The sequence below is a fragment of the Pristiophorus japonicus genome, chromosome 9 (assembly GCF_044704955.1).
Source record: "Pristiophorus japonicus isolate sPriJap1 chromosome 9, sPriJap1.hap1, whole genome shotgun sequence".
NCBI lineage: Eukaryota > Metazoa > Chordata > Chondrichthyes > Pristiophoridae > Pristiophorus > Pristiophorus japonicus.
In genome coordinates this window covers 14,661,738-14,679,336 of record NC_091985.1, presented here as the reverse complement: position 1 = coordinate 14,679,336, position 17,599 = coordinate 14,661,738, and the positions used below count along the sequence as shown (strand labels likewise).

Sequence of the window (17,599 nt, the reverse complement as noted above, 5' to 3'; positions counted from 1 at the left end):
GACCTGGGGATATATGTGCACAAATCATTGAAGGTGGCAGGGCAGGTTGAGAAAGCGGTTAAAAAAACATACAGGATCCTGGGCTTCATAAATAGAGGCATAGAGTACAAAAGCAAGGAAGTTATGATCAAGCTGTATAAAACACTGGTTCGTCCTCAACTGTAGTATTGTGTTCAATTCTGGGCACCACACTTTAGGAAGGATACGAAGGCTGTGAGAGGGTGGAGAAAAGATTTACAAGAATGGTTCCAGGGTTGAGGGACTTCAGTTACATGGACTGGAGAAGCTGAGGTGGTTCTCCTTGGAGCAGAGAAGGTTGAGAGGAGATTTGAAAGAGGTGTTCAAAATCATGAGGGGTCTAGACAGAGTAGATAGAGACAAAATGTTCCAATTGGCGGAAGGGTCAAGAACCAGAGGACACAGATTTAAGGTGATTGGCAGAAGAACCAAAGGCGACATGGGAAAAAAATGTTTTACACAGCGAATGGTTAGGATCTGGAATTCACTGCCCAAAAGGGTGATGGAAGCATTTTCAATCATGGCTTTCAAAAAAGAATTGGAGAAGTACCCGAATGGAAGCAAAGTTGCAAAGGGCTATGGGGAAAGGGCGGGGGAGTGGGACTAGCTGAGGTGCTCTTGCAGAGAGCTGGCACGGGCTTGATGGGCCGAATGGCCTCCTTCTGTGCTGAAACCATTCGATGATTTTATGGTTCGTTGTGTGGAAAGGTGCTTCTTGAACTCACCGCTGAATAGCTCTGGCTCCTAATTTTAAGATTGTGACCCCTTTGTTGTGGGCCCTCCCACTAGAACAGAGCCAGATGGAGAGACCCGAAGAGCGAACTATATTGAACAACATTGAACTTAGAGTGAAGTTAGGAAACCCTTCTACACGCAAAGGGTGGTAGCAGTTTGGAATTCAATTCCCCAAATAGGTCAAATATTACATACGAACAATGACGGACAGGTAAAGACCCTCTGGTCCTTTGAGCTTGTCCCACACAATTGCGATACCTTGTGTATCACAACAGATACTCTCCACCCCACCTGAAACCCTGTGATTTCCTGGGAGAGGGAAAAAAACCCAGGCCAACTTGGGGGAAAAAAAATCTGGGAAACTCCTCTCCGACCCAACTAGGCGATCGAAACTAGCCCACTCTGGCCTTGAATTCCCTGCAGTACCGACCTTCTGTAAGAGGTGATCTTTTCCGCAGCCAGAAACAAATCCAGCTTTTGCTTGAAGGAATTCAGTGAGTCTGCATCCACCAATGAAACGGCAGCTTGCTCGAGAGGTCTACTATTCTCTGTGAAAAGAACCACCTCTTGACATCTAACCTAGATCTAGTCTTATACAACTTAAATTTGTGCCCCATGGTCCTCCCTAATCCATTTAATTGAAACAAACGGTCAGCTGGAACACTCTCTATTCCCTTCATTATCTTATAAACCTCAATCATATCCCCGCTAAGTCTACGGCGCTCTATGGTACAAGAGTACCAACTCTTTTAGCCTATCTTGATAGCGAAGATGCTTTAGACATTCATTTAAATTTTAAATCTGAGATTGATAGACTTTTGTTAACTATGGGGCATTAAGGGATATGGGCCAAAGGGATATGGAGTTAGGTCACAGATCAGCCACGATCTCATTGAATGGTGGAACAGGCTCGAGGGGCTGAATGGCCTCCTCCTGTTCCTATGTTCCTATAAAATGAGGCCAGTGCTCATTTCAGCTACCCCCCCACCCCACTCCCCGGGCCTAACACCTGTGTGGGTCGGGCACGGACCTTCGCCCTACTAAATTGGTTATCATTGTGCCTGCTTTAGGCCCATAAAATTACAGCAACATTATTAAATACAAACCCCTGTGTTTATTAACAGTAAGGGATCAACATGAGGTGGCAGGATAGCAGTCAGCGGACAGAATAATCAGACAGGAGCTCTGGCAAGTGGACTGTGATGCTGGAAGGAGTGAGCTTGATGGGCCGAATGGCCATTTCTTGCCTTTGGACCTACTCATGGCCGCCTTAAACTTTAGGAAGGATTAACAATGTAAGGTGAGGTCCCTCGGGCCTAGTGGGCTTTTAATCTGTTCACAAACATTTGCATTTGTGCCCATGCTAGCTATCCGCTCATTCCAGTATCTGATCCCAAGGGCTGATCGCTTCTGTTTCTCTCCCACTCCAGGCGGCCTCTTCGGAGCTGTGGCGCCATCACAGTTTGACCATTTGGATGCTCACCACCAGGAGCCTGTCGTCCCCGTCCACAACGTCCTGGACAAAGTCACGAGCTACTACCCCACCCACTCGGACAACTTCTACAAGAACATAATGATGTCCGAAAACTTCAGCCACAGCACCAAGTTCTGATGCCCCCTTCCCCACTCCCATGCCAACACGAAAACGAAAAGCAGAATGTTCCGGAAGGATGCGGACGAGAGTCCTGCGGATATGCCGCGTCATCTGATAATGGAGAACGGGTCTCCCGGCACAGTGGAAAGGAGGGGTGGTTGTGGGACATGGGACATGGGGGTTGAGGAGCAGAGCGTTACTGGTAGTTGGGAGTGAATTAAAGGGTGGTAATCTAATCACGGAGTTCGGATGACATTGTAAATTGCCAGAGCAATGGCCAACTAATTTACAGATATCATCTAACTCTGGAGGCTAGATAATGACCCTTTACACGCTCTCCCATCAGGTACTTTTTTTAATTACCACAGGACAGTTCACATGTAGATTTACATTCTGAGGTGGCTGGGTCATACAGCAGGTCATACCCTGACCTTTCACCTCTGGGACCTTGGTTTGAAAACGTCCTTCCCCCTCACCCCTACCCCTCCTCCCTGTGAGAGGCCTACATTAATGAGTTTGAGAAAGCTCAGCCCAGCTCTCCCTCCCCCTCCACCCCCCCCCCCCCCCCGGGTTGTGGAGGGATTTGCCTCTCATTGGGCCTTATTTGGCTCTCGCAATGGGAGAGGCTGTGTGGGAGAGCGATTCACCGATGTTCAGCTAGGGTTGCCTTCCCCGGGTTGGGGGGCTGAGCCACGTTGTAGCGACAGAGGAGAGAGACCTTCACTCCTCTGCCCCCCTCTTCTCTGGGAGCACTTGATGCAGGCTCTAGAGGCCCCAAAATAAAAAGGGATTATATATCACCATAATGTGCAAAAAATTCACCAATAAAGGTAGAGAGTCAAACCAGTGGAAGTCAAGAATATGCTGAAGGAAGATGGTGAGATAACTATATTATTCCCAGGCAGGCATAGTATATGATATGAATTAACTGCACATTCGGCCTAACTGGTTCATGCCGGTGTACATGCTGCACTCGAACCTCCTCCCGCCCTGCTTCATCCAACTCGTCTAATAAAGGGATCGTTCCACATGGCTTAAAGCATAAGTTAAAAGGGAATTAGCGCCTGGGACATATAGTAACATTACCAGCAAACGGGCTCTCTGTGCCATCCCCAATGTATTTGACTTATACCACAGGCAAATGTTCAGGTGAGAGGTGGTGGTAAAGTTGACGCCGCAAAGAATCGCCCCTTCTCCATGGTGGTCGAGGGCCCAGCCCCTGGTGTGGGGACCGGCTAGGGCCCAGTCTTTTGGCTGCCAAACTCACTGAGGAAACGGCTGACGTGGGATATATCAGTTGTCTCGCTGGCTCGGTAAGAGTCTGGGGCTCTGGCCTTTTATAGCGGGGCAACGTATTGGAAGCTGCATTTCCATACCTAGCCCCTATGCTGCACCTGACCGGTCTCGGAAGGGAAGTTGCAATCGTGATTTGAACTCCTGCAAAGTTCTTCACTTGAGCCCAATCACTAGTTCAGGGAGAAAGGGACACCTTGCACCCTAATTTCACTGTGATTCCCGTTCCCCTAAAAAAGATGCATTAAATCCATGACTGGTATCTGCGAACAGAGTTATAGCAATACCTTTACAAGTATTGCACTATGTTCATCTTTTCTTTTTACAGATGCTGACGGCGTTTTCCCCGCATTTATTTTTCTACTGCAATGCCACCAGCGTCACTTTCAGAAACCACGCGGTACTGCAGGCACAGTAGCCCAGTGTGGTTGGGAAAGCAAAGGTGAAGGGCAACATGTCCATTGTGCTGGACACCACTATGGTTATACCAAGGGTAGGAGAGTGTAGACAAGGTAGAATGAGTCTAGGTGACGCCAGGCTTCAGTTTTACAAGCCTGCAGACTTTAGGAGGAAGGAAAGGATCTTGAAGAAAACAAAATGCTGGAAATGCTCAGCAGGCCAGGAAGCACTGCATCTGTGGAGAGAGAAACAGAGGTAACGTTTCAGGTCGATGACTCTTCGTCAGAACTTCAGGTCTGAAGATGTTTTGAGGACCTGTGAAAGAATGAGGTAGATTCAAAATCTTCATACACTTGACTTCACTGACTTTGTGTGTGTGTGTATAATTGCTGTCCACGGGAGGGGAGCAGTGCAACATTTAAGAACAGGTTTAACGTCTACAATGAGGAGGTGTCACTGTGTTGCCTGTGGTATAAAAAGCACCATTATCAGTGTCGGCTGTCGTACGTGTTGCATCAGTGGGACAAACGGAATAAGTCATTGCTGGCGCTTGCGGTTAAAGGCAAGGTTATTATTTACTGCCTGGATTGGGCTATTGTCTTCAGCGTTTGGACAAGAGACCACTGTACAGTCACTGCTAGCTCCCAGTGATGTTTCTCTCTTTTACACTTGGAAAAACTGCTGGTTGTGGGAAATGAAATGCGAGCAGACATTTTATGCAACCTCTCACCGTGATTTATTAAAGGTCTGTGGCACAGAATATTAAATCTCATCCCCACCCCCCCCCCCCCCCCAACCTGCCTCCCCGCAGCGGTGTTGCAATACTGGAACAAAGCCAGCTAGATCGTCAGCCAGCCGCAACACGTAGCATCTTGTGACAAGTCGGGTGAATGCACCTCCCCTTTAAGAAGGGGGCCAGGCAAATGACTTCCCTTCACCGTGTTGACGTATCCGACACCAACACCAGGTCTCAAGCTCCGCAGCCCCTACCACATCCAGCCTTTCAGACCAACAAGAAACATTTTTTGTCTCCATCTGAGATAATATTCAAAAGGGATGTTGGAAGGATGTAGGATTGGGCCCCTCCAAAAAATAAAAAGTGGTAAATTGTGATTTAGTGAACTAGCCTTGTTGCAAATATTAATTTGACAATCATTGCATTAGCTGGATGTTCTGTTAAGATGAGGCATTGCACCTTTACTACTGTGTAGTACGGTCCATATACGTCTTTTATATGATGTTCTCGTGTTTTTCTTTCATGTGATTCCCCACCCTCTCCCTCACACCTCGCCATTGCCTCCTGCTGCTGATGTTAATCTGGTCACTCCTGTAAATATTTATTTATTGCCGTCTTTTGTCATTGTTCCTGACTTGTTGCTGTCACCATTCTTACGTGTCAAATGTATTTTTAACTTAGTGAAACCATTTGAATTCTATTGTTGCTGTACAAAGCAAATAAATGAAGGCTTTAGTCGTGCAAATGTGATGTTCCTGATTGGGTGACTGGGTTTGGGGGGGGGGTGGGGGGAGAGGGTGACTGGGCTTGGGGGGGTGGGGGGGAGGGGTGAGGTGATGGTAAAGATAGGTGGGAATGCAAATCGTTCGAGATGGCTCGTGTGCCTTTACAGAATATGGGATGGACCAGATAGGGGGCCTCTCGCTCGGCCTAGATTTATTAGCCTGTCCATGGGAATGTGGCGTTAGACCTTTCATCATCATCGTCATCATCATCATCCTCGGAACTCCCTTGGAATCGGAGGAAGACTTGCTTCCGCTATTAAAATGAGTCCAATACGAGAACCACAGTCCCTGTCACAGGTGGGACAGATAGTCATTGAGGGAAGGGTGGGTGGGACTGGTTTTCCGCACGCTCCTTCCGCTGCCTGCGCTTGGTTTCCTTCCCCCTGCCCGCCGGGTCTCGCTTAGGCCGGCGATGGCGACATCGAAGCGTCTTAAGTTCCTGGGCAACTATGGTGGTGCGGTGTTCCGGCCTGTCGCTGTTGGAGTTGTCCGTGAGGGTCCTGACGTTCCAGGTCCCGAACTTCATATTGCAGGGTAGAAGATACCTGTGCGTGAGTTCTTTTAACGTGGGATGACTGTTGTACACCGGCTACCACACAGGCTTAGCTGAGCAAGGTCTTGGTCCAGTGGCAAGGGGGTCCAAGACGACTGGAGACCAGGCAATCCTATATGAGCCTAACTGCCTAAGGCGAGATGCGGGCCGTAAACTCAGTGCTGAGCAGTGCCCTTTGGTGAGATGGTAAGTAGTCCGAGGCTTGGCTGGGGGTAAGCATTGGGAAGGTCAGAAGAACTCACACAGTGCTCTTGAGTAGGGATTTCCTTAATTTTGACCCAGCGACGATGAAGGAACGGCAATATATGTCCCAGTGAGGATGGTGGGTGGCTTGAAGGTGATGTGATTCCCATTTGCCTGCTGGCCTCGTCCTTCTAGGGTGGTAGAGGTCGCGGGTTTGGGAGGTGCTGTCGGAGAAGCCTTGGCGAGTTGCTGCAGTGCATCTTGTAGATGGTACACACTGCAGCCACGGTGTGCCGGTGGTGGAGGGAGTGAATGTTGAAGGTGGTGGATGGGGTGCCAATCAAGCGGGCTGCTTTGTCCTGGATGGTGTCGAGCTTCTTGAGTGTTTGCATTGCACAGATTGAAATCTGCCAACATTTGGAAACAAGAACATGAGGCATATTGGACAGAGTCTTAACTGACACTTAAATGAATCAACAACAACTTGCAATTATATAGCGCTTTTAATGTAGTAAAACATCCCACGGTGCTTCACAGGAGCATTATCAAACAAAATTTGACACAGAGCCGCATATGGAGTTATTCGGGGAGCTGACAAACAGCTTGGTCAAAGAGATAGGTTTTAAGGAGTATCTTTAAGGAACAGGGAGATGTCTTACTGCAGTTGTACAGGGCCTTGGTGAGACCACACTTTGAATATTGTGTTCGGTTTTGGTCTCCTAATCTGAGGAAGGCCATTCTTGCTATTGAGGGAGTGCAGCGAAGGTTCACCAAACAGATTCCCGGGATGGCAGGACTGACATATGAAGAAAGACTGGATCGACTAGGCTTATATTCACTGGAATTTAGAAGAATGAGAGGGAATCTCATAGAAACATATAAAATTTTGACAGGACTGGACAGGTTAGAGGCAGGAAGAATGTTCCCAATGTTGGGAAAGTCCAGAACCAGGGGACACAGTCTGAGGATAAGGGGTAAGCCATTTAGGACTGAGATGAGGAGAAACTTCTTCACTCAGAGAGTTGTTAACCTATGGAATTCTCTACCGCAGAGAGTTATTGATGCCAGTTCATTGGATATACTCGAGGGAGTTAGATATGGCCCTTACAGCTAAAGAGATCAAAGGGTATGGAGAGAAAACAAGAAAGGGGTTCTGAGGTGAATGATCAGCCATGATCTTATTGAATAATGGTGCAGGCTCGAAGAGCCGAATGGCCTACTCCTGCACCTATTTTTTATGTTTCTATGTTTCTATGGATGTGGGACAAGCAGTCTGACAATTTAGAGACCGTGGAGGGGTTGAGAGTAGTGGTGTTGCGATACAGCTTATATGTGGAAATTGACGCTGTGTTTTCGGATGATTTCGCCAAGGGGCAATCTGTAGATGAGAAATAGGAGGGGGCCAAGGATAGATCCTTGGGGGACACCAGAGCTAACGATGCGGGAGTGGGAAGGGAAGCCATTGCAGGAGATTTTCTGGCTACGATTAGATAGATAGAATGGAACCAGACGAGTGCAGTCCCACCCAGCTGGACGGTGGTAGAGAGGCGTTGGAGAAGGATGGAGCGGTCAACTGTGTCAAAAGCTGCAGACAAGTCAAGAAGGGCGAGGAGGGATAGTTTGCCTGTGTCACAGTCACAAAGGATGTAATTGGTGACACTTATGAGAGCTGTTTCGGTACTGTGGCAGGGGCAGAAACCAGGTTGGAGAGATTCAAACATGGAATTGCGGGAAAGATGGGCACAGACTTGGGAGGCGACAACACGTTCAAAGACTTCAATGTCACTAAAACAGATTATCTGGCCATTGCTGTTTATGGGAGCTTGCTGTGCACAAATTGGCTGCCGTGCTTCTTACATTACAACCGTGACACTTCAAAAAATACTTTGTTGGCTGTGAAGCACTTTGGGACGTCCTGAGGCCGTGAAAGGCGCTATATAAATGCAAGTCTTTCTTTCTGTCCCTCTCTCTGCTTCTGTATGTTTACCAGTTTTCACCCAGACTCTTGCTGCACTAGAGTTCCCTGGGTATTGGCAGCCCTCCAGCACAATCAAGTGTCCATTCCTCACCCGCGAGCTGGTGCGTGTCAGCAGGCTATTGAGGGAATCAGAGCCAGCCAATTTCTATCCACACCTGACATCTGGTTACATACAATTTCCAGCAGGGGGCATCGGAGAGCAATCAGGAGCTGGCTGAATTATTTATCTCTGAGTTCCTCTCTGCCTTGTTCCCTTGAATCCCCTGTTAAGACCCCAGTAGATCAGGGGGCACTCAATTCTACAACTAATGATGCTCATTTCGCAGTGAACTCCTGACCCAGCAGTGGTGCAAAAGGTCACAAGCTGCTTTAAGATCTCAGTCACGCAGCATCCGATGAAATGCTGTATTCCTGACGAATCCCAGTGACTCACTGTATTTGTAATTGAAATGTTGGGATGCTCCTAGGCAGGAAGCAGAGTGAATAAATTTAATAAAAGCTAGCGTCCTCACTCGTGAATAATTTATCATACTCATTTCTCAATGAATAATTAAGTGTATATGACCATTAAAGGTGGTTAGTCGACAGTGTGTACATTTTTTTCATGCAAGATGCAATTAAGTTAATATAATTCAAGCAATATTCCTCCTTCCCAAAAAGATTTCCTAAATGTGGGGTCCAGAGATTCCCAGAATGTAAACGGGACATCAGAAATTTGGGAAGGGAAGGATTATCATCTTTAATTCAAATGCACAGTAAAGCAGGAATTCCCTGAACGCATTCCAACACTGAACCAGAATCCTGGGTTTCCCACAGCTTTAATCACACAGAGCTGGTGTTGTTGATATTATTATTGGTTTCCATTGGCGGGCAGCATAGCTCAGTGGGTAGCACCCTCACCTCTAGGTCCGAAGGGGGTTCATAGTCCCACTCCAGAGATTTGAGCACAAAAATCTACACTACAGTGTAGTGCTGAGAGAGTGATGCACTGTCGGAGGTGTCATCTGTCGGGTGAGATGTTAAACCGGGCCCCGTCTGCTCTCTCAGGTGGATGTAAAAGATCACATGGGGCTATTTTGAAGAAGAGCAGGGGAGTTAGCCACGGTGTCCTGGCCAATATTTACCCCTCAATCAACATCACTAAAAAAAACTGATTATTTGATCATTAACACATCAATGCTTGTGGGAGCTTGCTTGTGTGCAAATTGGTTGCCGTGTTTCCCACATTACAACAATGACTACACTGCAAAAAGTGCTTCATTGGCTGGAAAGCACTTTGGGATGTCCAGTGATTGTAAAAGGTGCTATATAAATGCAAGTCTTTCTTTCATTTTTCAATGAATTGTCAACGTGAGGCAAATGCGATCTCCCAGGCCATGTTCTCAACATCTTCCCCTGTATCGGATAAGGTGAGTGTAAACAACTGGCGAGGCCCCTAGAGGGTGTACCAGCAAGTGTTGTCAGGTGAAAAGATTGGGAGAAATAAAGGAGTACCAACAACATCTGGGCTTTGCCAACATCTGGAGTGTATTTAAAGTAGGCGCCTACCATATATTAGAACCCAATTGAACTTGTTCACACAGGTGGGAACTCATTTTATTTTGTAAATTAACTGATCCAACATAATCAATCATGTTTATTCAGTCAAAACAGAAACCAGATTTTTAAAAAAACACAATGCAAACATTATAATGGTTGCTTTTGAAGTTTGACAATGAAGTGGACAGCCTAAGAACATAAGAGCATAAGAATTAGGAGCAGGAGTGGGCAATATGGCCCCTCGACTCCGTCATTCAATAAGATCATGGCTGATCTTCGACCTCAACTCCACCTTCCCGCCCGATCCCCATATCCCTTGATTCCCCTATACATAGGAATTAGGAACAGGAGTAGGCCATCTAGCCCCTCGAGCCTGCTCCGCCATTCAATAAGATCATGGCTGATCTGGTCGTGGACTCAGCTCCACTTACCCGCCCGCTCCCCGTAACCCTTAATTCCCTTATTGGTTAAAAATCTATCTATCTTTGATTTGAAAACATTCGATGAGCTAGCCTCAACTGCTTCCTTGGGCAGAGAATTCCACAGATTCACAACCCTCTGGGAGAAGAAATTCTTTCTCAACTCGGTTTTAAATTGGCTCCTCCGTATTTTGAGGCTGTGCCCCCTAGTTCTAGTCTCCCCCACCAATGGAAACAACCTCTCTGCCTCTATCTTGTCTATCCCTTTCATGATTTTAAATGTTTCTATAAGATCACCCCTCATCCTTCTGAACTCCAACGAGTAAAGACCCAGTCTACTCAATCTATCATCATAAGGTAACCCCCTCATTTCTCGAATCAGCCTAGTGAATCGTCTCTGTACCCCTTCCAAAGCTAGTATATCCTTCCTTAAGTAAGGTGACCAAAACTGCACGCAGTACTCCAGGTGCAGCCTTACCAATACCTTATACAATTGCAGCAACACCTCCCTGCTTTTGTACTCCATCCCTCTCGCAATGAAGGCCAACATTCCATTTGCCTTCCTGATTACCTGCTGCACCTGCAAACTAACCTTTTGGGATTCATGCACAAGGACCCCCAGGTCCCTCTGCACCACAGCATGTTGTAATTTCTCCCCATTCAAATAATATTCCCTTTTACTGTTTTTTTTCCCAAGGTGGATGACCTCACACTTTCCGACATTGTATTCCATCTGCCAAACCTTAGCCCATTCGCTTAACCTATCCAAATCTCCTTGTAGCCTCTCTGAGTCCTCTACACAACCCGCTTTCCCACTAATCTTAGTGTCATCTGCAAATTTTGTTGCACTACACTCTGTCCCCTCCTCTAGGTCAGCTATGTATATTGTAAATAGTTGTGGTCCCAGCACTGATCCCTGTGGCACACCACTAACCACTGATTTCCAACTCGAAAAGGACCCATTTATCCCAACTCTCTGCTTTCTGTTCGCCAGCCAATTCTCTATCCATGCTAATACATTTCCTCTGACTCCGCGTACCTTTATCTTCTGCAGTAACCTTTTGTGTGGCACCTTATCGAATGCCTTTTGGAAATCTAAATACACCACATCCATCGGTACACCTCTATCCACCATGCTCGTTATATCCTCAAAGAATACCAGTAAGTTAGTTAAACATGATTTCCCTTTCATGAATCCAAGCTGCGTCTGCTTGATTGCACTATTCCTATCCAGATGTCCCGCTATTTCTTCCTTAATGATAGTTTCAAGCATTTTCCCCACTACAGATGTTAAACTAACCGGCCTATAGTTACCTGCCTTTTGCCTGCCCCCTTTTTTAAACAGAGGCGTTACATTAGCTGCTCTCCAATCCGCTGGTACCTCCCCAGAGTCCAGAGAATTTTGGTAGATTATAACAAATGCATCTGCTATAACTTCCGCCATCTCTTTTAATACCCTGGGATGCATTTCATCAGGACCAGGAGACTTGTCTACCTTCAATCCCATTAGTCTGTCCAGCACTACCTCCCTAGTGATAGTGATCATCTCAAGGATCTCCCTTCCCACATTCCCGTGACCAGCAATTTTTGGCATGGTTTTTGTGTCTTCCACTGTGAAGACGGAAGCAAAATAATTGTTTAAGGTCTCAGCCATTTCCACATTTCCCATTATTAAATCCCCCTTTTCATCTTCTAAGGGACCAACATTTACTTTAGTCACTCTTTGCCGTTTTATATGTCTGTAAAAGCTTTTACTATCTGTTTTTATGTTTTGCGCAAGTTTACCTTCGTAATCTATCTTCCCTTTCTTTATTGCTTTTTTAGTCATTCTTTGCTGTTGCTTAAAATCTTCCCAATCCTCTAGTTTCCCACTAACCTTGGCCACCTTATACGCATTGGTCTTTGATTTGATACTTTCCTTTATATCCTTGGTTATCCAAGGCTGGTTATTTCTTCTCTTGCCGCCCTTCTTTTTCACTGGAATATATTTTTGTTGCGCATTTTGAAAGAGCTCCTTAAAAGTCCTCCACTGTTCCTCAATTGTGCCACCATTTAGTCCTTGTTTCCAGTCTACTTTAGCCAACTCTGCCCTCATCCCACTGTAGTCCCCTTTGTTTAAGCATAGTACGCTCGTTTCTAACATAACTTCCTCACCCTCAATCTGTTTTACAAATTCAACCATATTGTGATCACTCATTCCGAGAGGATCTTTTACGAGGAGATCGTTTATTTTTCCTGTCTCATTACACAGGACCAGATCCAAAATGGCTTGCTCCCTTGTAGGCTCTGTTACATACTGTTCTAAGAAACAATCCCGTATGCATTCTATGAATTCCTCCTCCAGGCTACCCCCTGCGATTTGATTTGACCAATCGATATGTAGGTTAAAATCCCCCATAACTACTGCCGTTCCTTTTTCACGTGCTTCCATTATTCCCTTGATTATTGCCCGCCCCACCATGAAGTTATTATCTGGGGGCCTATAAACTGCGCCAACCAGTGACTTTTTCCCCTTACTATCTCTAATCTCCACCCACAATGATTCAACATTTTGTTCATTGGAGCCAATATCATCCCTCACAACTGCCCTGATATCATCCCTTATTAACAGAGCTACCCCACCTCCCTTCCCTTCCTGCCTATCTTTCCGAATCGTCAGATACCCCTGTACGTTTAATTCCCAGTCCAGGCCACCTTGCAACCATGTCTCTGTATAATGTGGATAAATGTGAGGTTATCCACTTTGGTGGTAAAAACAGAGAGAAAGACTATTATCTGAATGGTGACAGATTAGGAAAAGGGGAGGTGCAAAGAGACCTGGGTGTCATGGTACATCAGTCATTGAAGGTTGGCATGCAGGTGCAGCAGGCGGTTAAGAAAGCAAATGGCATGTTGGCCTTCATAGCAAGGGGATTTGTGTACAGGGGCAGGGAGGTGTTGCTACAGTTGTACAGGGCATTGGTGAGGCTACACCTGGAGTATTGTGTACAGTTTTGGTCTCCTAACCTGAGGAAGGACATTCTTGCTATTGAGGGAGTGCAGCGAAGGTTCACCAGACTGATTCCAGGGATGGCGGGACTGACCTATCAAGAAAGACTGGATCAACTGGGCTTGTATTCACTGGAGTTCAGAAGAATGAGAGGGGACCTCATAGAAACATTTAAAATTCTGACGGGGTTAGACAGGTTAGATGCAGGAAGAATGTTCCCAATGTTGGGGAAGTCCAGAACCAGAGGTCACAGTCTAAGGATAAGGGGTAAGCCATTTAGGACCGAGATGCGGAGGAACTTCTTCACCCAGAGAGTGGTGAACCTGTGGAATTCTCTACCACAGAAAGTTGTTGAGGCCAATTCACTAAATATATTCAAAAAGGAGTTAGATGAGGTCCTTACTACTAGGGGGATCAAGGGGTATGGCGAGAAAGCAGGAATGGGGTACTGAAGTTGAATGTTCAGCCATGAACTCATTGAATGGCGGTGCAGGCTAGAAGGGCCGAATGGCCTACTCCTGCACCTATTTTCTATGTTTCTATGTAATGGCCACCAAATCATACCCATTTGTAATGATTTGTGCCGTCAACTCATTTACTTTATTTCTAATGCTGCGTGCATTTAGGTAGAGTGTTTTCATCCTACTTTTTAAACCATGATTTTTAGTTTTTACCCCTCCTGCAGCCCTTTTTGTTTCTTGCCTTTGGTTTCTCTGCCCTCCACTTTTACTCATCTCTTTTCTGTCTTTTGTTTTTGTCTCCTTTTTGTTTCCCTCTGTCTCCCTGTATTGGTTCCCATCCCCCTGCCATATTAGTTTAACTCCTCACCAACAGCACTAGCAAACACTCCCCCTAGGATATTGGTTCCTGCCCAAGTGCAGACCGTCCGGTTTGTACTGGTCCCACCTCCCCCAGAACCTGTTCCAATGCCCCACGAATTTGAATCCCTCCCTGCTGCATCACTACTCAAGCCATGTATTCATCTGTGCTATCCTGCAATTCCTACTCTGACTAGCACATGGCACTGGTAGCAATCCCGAGATTACTACTTTTGAGGTCCTACTTTTTAATTTAACTCCTAGCTCCTTAAATTCGTCTCGCAGGACCTTATCCCTTTTTTTACCTATGTCGTTGGTACCAATGTGCACCACGACAACTGGCTGTTCTCCCTCCCATTTCAGAATGTCCTGCACTCGCTCGGAGACATCCTTGACCATTGCACCAGGGAGGCAACATACCATCCTGGAGTCTCGATTGCAGCCGCAGAAACGCCTATCTATTCCCCTTATAATTGAATCTCCTATCACTATCGCTCTCCCACTCTTTTTTATGCTCTCCTGTACAACAGAGCCAGCCATGGTGCCATGAACTTGGCTGCTGTTGCTCTCCCCTAATGAGTCATCTCCCTCAACAGCACTCAAAGCAGTGTATCTGTTTTGCAGGGGAATGACCAGAAGGTGGTGGTGAGCCGCCTTCTTGAATCGCTGCAGTCCGTCTTAGCAGGCTTTTGATATGACTAGAGGGGCTCGCTGGGCCATTTCAGAGGGCAGTGAAGAATCAACAACATTGCAGTGGGTCTGGAGTCACACATAGGCCCAGATCTAAAGGGCATTAGTGAGCCAGATGGTTTATCATGACGATCCATTGGTTTCATGGTCACCATTACTGATACTTAATATTCCAGATTTATTTAATGAACTGAATTTAAATTTCCCAGCTACTGTGAAAAGAAAGAAAGACTTGTATTCATACAATGCCTTTTACGATGTCTCAAAGCACTTTACAATCAATGAAGTACTTTTGGAGTGCGGTCACTGTTGTAATGTGGGAGAAACAGCAGCCAATTTGCACACAGCAAACTCCCACAAACAACAACGTGATAATGACCAGATAAACTGTTTTTGTTATGTTGATTGAAGGATAAATATTGGCCAGGACACCAGCGGATAACTCCTCTGCTTTTCTTCGAAATAGTGCCATGGGATATTTTACATTCACTTGAGAGAGCAGACGGGGCCTCGGTTTAACATCTCATGTGAAAGCACCTCCGACAGTGTGGCACTGGAGCATCAGCATAGATACTTGTGCTCAAATTCCTGGGGTGGGACTTAAGCCCACAACCTTCCGACTCATAGGTGAGAATGCTCCCCATTAAGCCACGGCTGACATGAGATTTCAACTCATGTACTCCGAATCATTACTCCAGGACCTCTGGATTACTCCAGCATGATCATACCACCAATCAAATCTTCCCCTCCCCTCCCCTCCCCTCTCAGCATTCCGAAGGGACTGCTCCCTCCACGACACCCTGGGCCATTCCGCAGTCACCCCCAGCACCCCCTGAAATTTAGAATTCAGCAGAGGAGGTCAAAGGGTTTAATTAGGAGGGGGAAAAAAGAATATGAGAGGAAGCTTGCTGGGAACATAAAAACTGACTTCAAAAGCTTCTTTAGATATGTGAAGAGAAAAAGATTAGTGAAGACAAACATAGGACCCTTGCAGTCAGAATCAAGTAAATTTAGAATAGGGAACAAAGAAATGGCAGACCAATTGAACAAATACTTTGGTTCTATCTTCACGAAGGAAGACACAAATAACCTTTCGGAAATACTAGGGGACCGAGGGTCCAGCAAGAAGGAGGAACTGAAGAAAATCCTTATTAGCAAGGAAATTGTGTTAGGGAAATTGATGGGATTGAAGGCCGATAAATCCCCAGGGCCTGATAGTCTGCATCCCACGGTACTTAAGGAAGTGGCCCTAGAAATAGTGGATGCATTGGTGATCATTTGTGAACAGTCTATCAACTCTGGATCAGTTTCTATGGACTGGAGGGTAGCTAATGTAACTACACTTTTAAAAAAAGGAGTGAGAGAGAAAACAGGGAATTATAGACCGGTTAGCCTGACATCGGTAGTGGGGAAAATGTTGGAATCAATTATTAAAGATGAAATAGCTGCGCATTTGATAGGATCGGTCAAAGTCAGCATGGATTTATGAAAGGGAAATCATGCTTGACAAATCTTCTAGAATTTTTTGAGGATGTAACTAGTAGAGTGGACAAGGGAGAACCAGTGGATGTGGTGTATTTGGACTTTCAAAAGGCTTTTGACCAGGTTCCACACAAGAGATTAGTGTGCAGAATTAAAGCACATGGTATTGGGGGTAATGTATTGACATGGATAGAGAACTGGTTGGTAGACAGGAAGCAAAGAGTCGGGATAAACAGGTCCTTTTCAGAATGGCAGGCAGTGACTAGTGGAGTGCCGCAGGGCTCAGTACTGGGACCCCAGCTATTTACAATGTACATCAATGATTTAGATGAAGGAATTGAGTGTAATATCTCCAAGTATGCAGATGACACTAAGCTGGTGGTGGTGTGAGCTGTGAGGAGGACACTAAGGGGGCTGCAGGGTGGCTTGGACACGTTAGGTGAGTGGGCAAATGCATGGCAGATGCAGTATAATGTGGATAAATATGAGGTTATCCACTTTGCTGGCAAGAACAAGAAGGCAGAATATTATCTGAATGGCGGCAGATTAGAAAAAGGGGAGGTGCAACGAGACCTGGGTGTCATGGTACATCAGTCATTGAAAGTTGGCATGGAGGTGAAGAAAGCAAATGACATGTTGGCCTTCATAACAAGAGGATTTGAGTATACGTGCAGGGAGGTCATACTGTAGTTGTACAGGGCCTTGGTGAGGCCTCACCTGGAGTATTGTGTTCAGTTTTGGTCTCCTAATCTGAGGAAGGACATTCTTGCTATTGAGGGAGTGCAGCAAAGGTTCACCAGACTGATTCCTCAGATGGCAGGACTGATAAATGAGAAGAGACTGGATCGACTGGGCCTATATTCATTGGAGTTTAGAAGAATGAGAGGGGATCTCATAGAAACATATAAAATTCTGATGGGATTGGACAGGTTAGAGGCAGGAAGAATGTTCCCGATGTTGGGGAAGTTCAGAACCAGGGTTCACAGTAAACCATTTAGGACAGAGATGAGGAGAAACTTCTTCACTCAGAGAGTTGTTAACCTGTGGAATTCCCTACCGCAGAGAGTTGTTGATGCCAGTTCATTGGATATATTCAAGAGGGAATTAGATATGGCCCTTAAGGCTAAAGGGATCAAGGGTTATGGAGAGAAAGCAGGAAAAGAGTACTGAGGTGAATGATCAGCCATGATCTTATTGAATGGTGATGCAGACTTGAAGGGCCGAATGGCCTACTCCTGCACCTATTTTCTATGTTTCTATGTTTCTCTCCTTCCCACGTTACCTTTCGTACAAATGCAGGAGATGGAACACCTTTCCTTTTACCTCCTCCCTTCCCACTATCCAGGGACCCAAATATGTCTTCCAGGTGTAACAATGATTTACTTGTA

The 17,599-nt window shown here is 46.0% G+C and overlaps 1 protein-coding gene across 8 annotated transcripts in view; it reads left to right on the top strand.

Annotated features, from left to right (window-relative positions):
- The window catches only part of adgrg6 (adhesion G protein-coupled receptor G6), a 157,356-nt gene extending 151,858 nt beyond the window's left edge, over positions 1–5,498 (top strand). For 7 of the 8 annotated variants that reach the window (XM_070889080.1, XM_070889081.1, XM_070889082.1 and 4 more), the window contains one exon: positions 2,184–5,498. In XM_070889080.1, the coding sequence (XP_070745181.1) occupies positions 2,184–2,365 (182 nt within the window). In that variant the 3' untranslated portion in view covers positions 2,366–5,498. Of the gene's footprint in view, positions 1–1,877; positions 1,910–2,183 lie in introns of those variants that run through there. The other variant, XM_070889086.1, reaches the window with a different exon arrangement.
- The last annotated feature ends 12,101 nt before the right edge of the window (positions 5,499–17,599 follow it).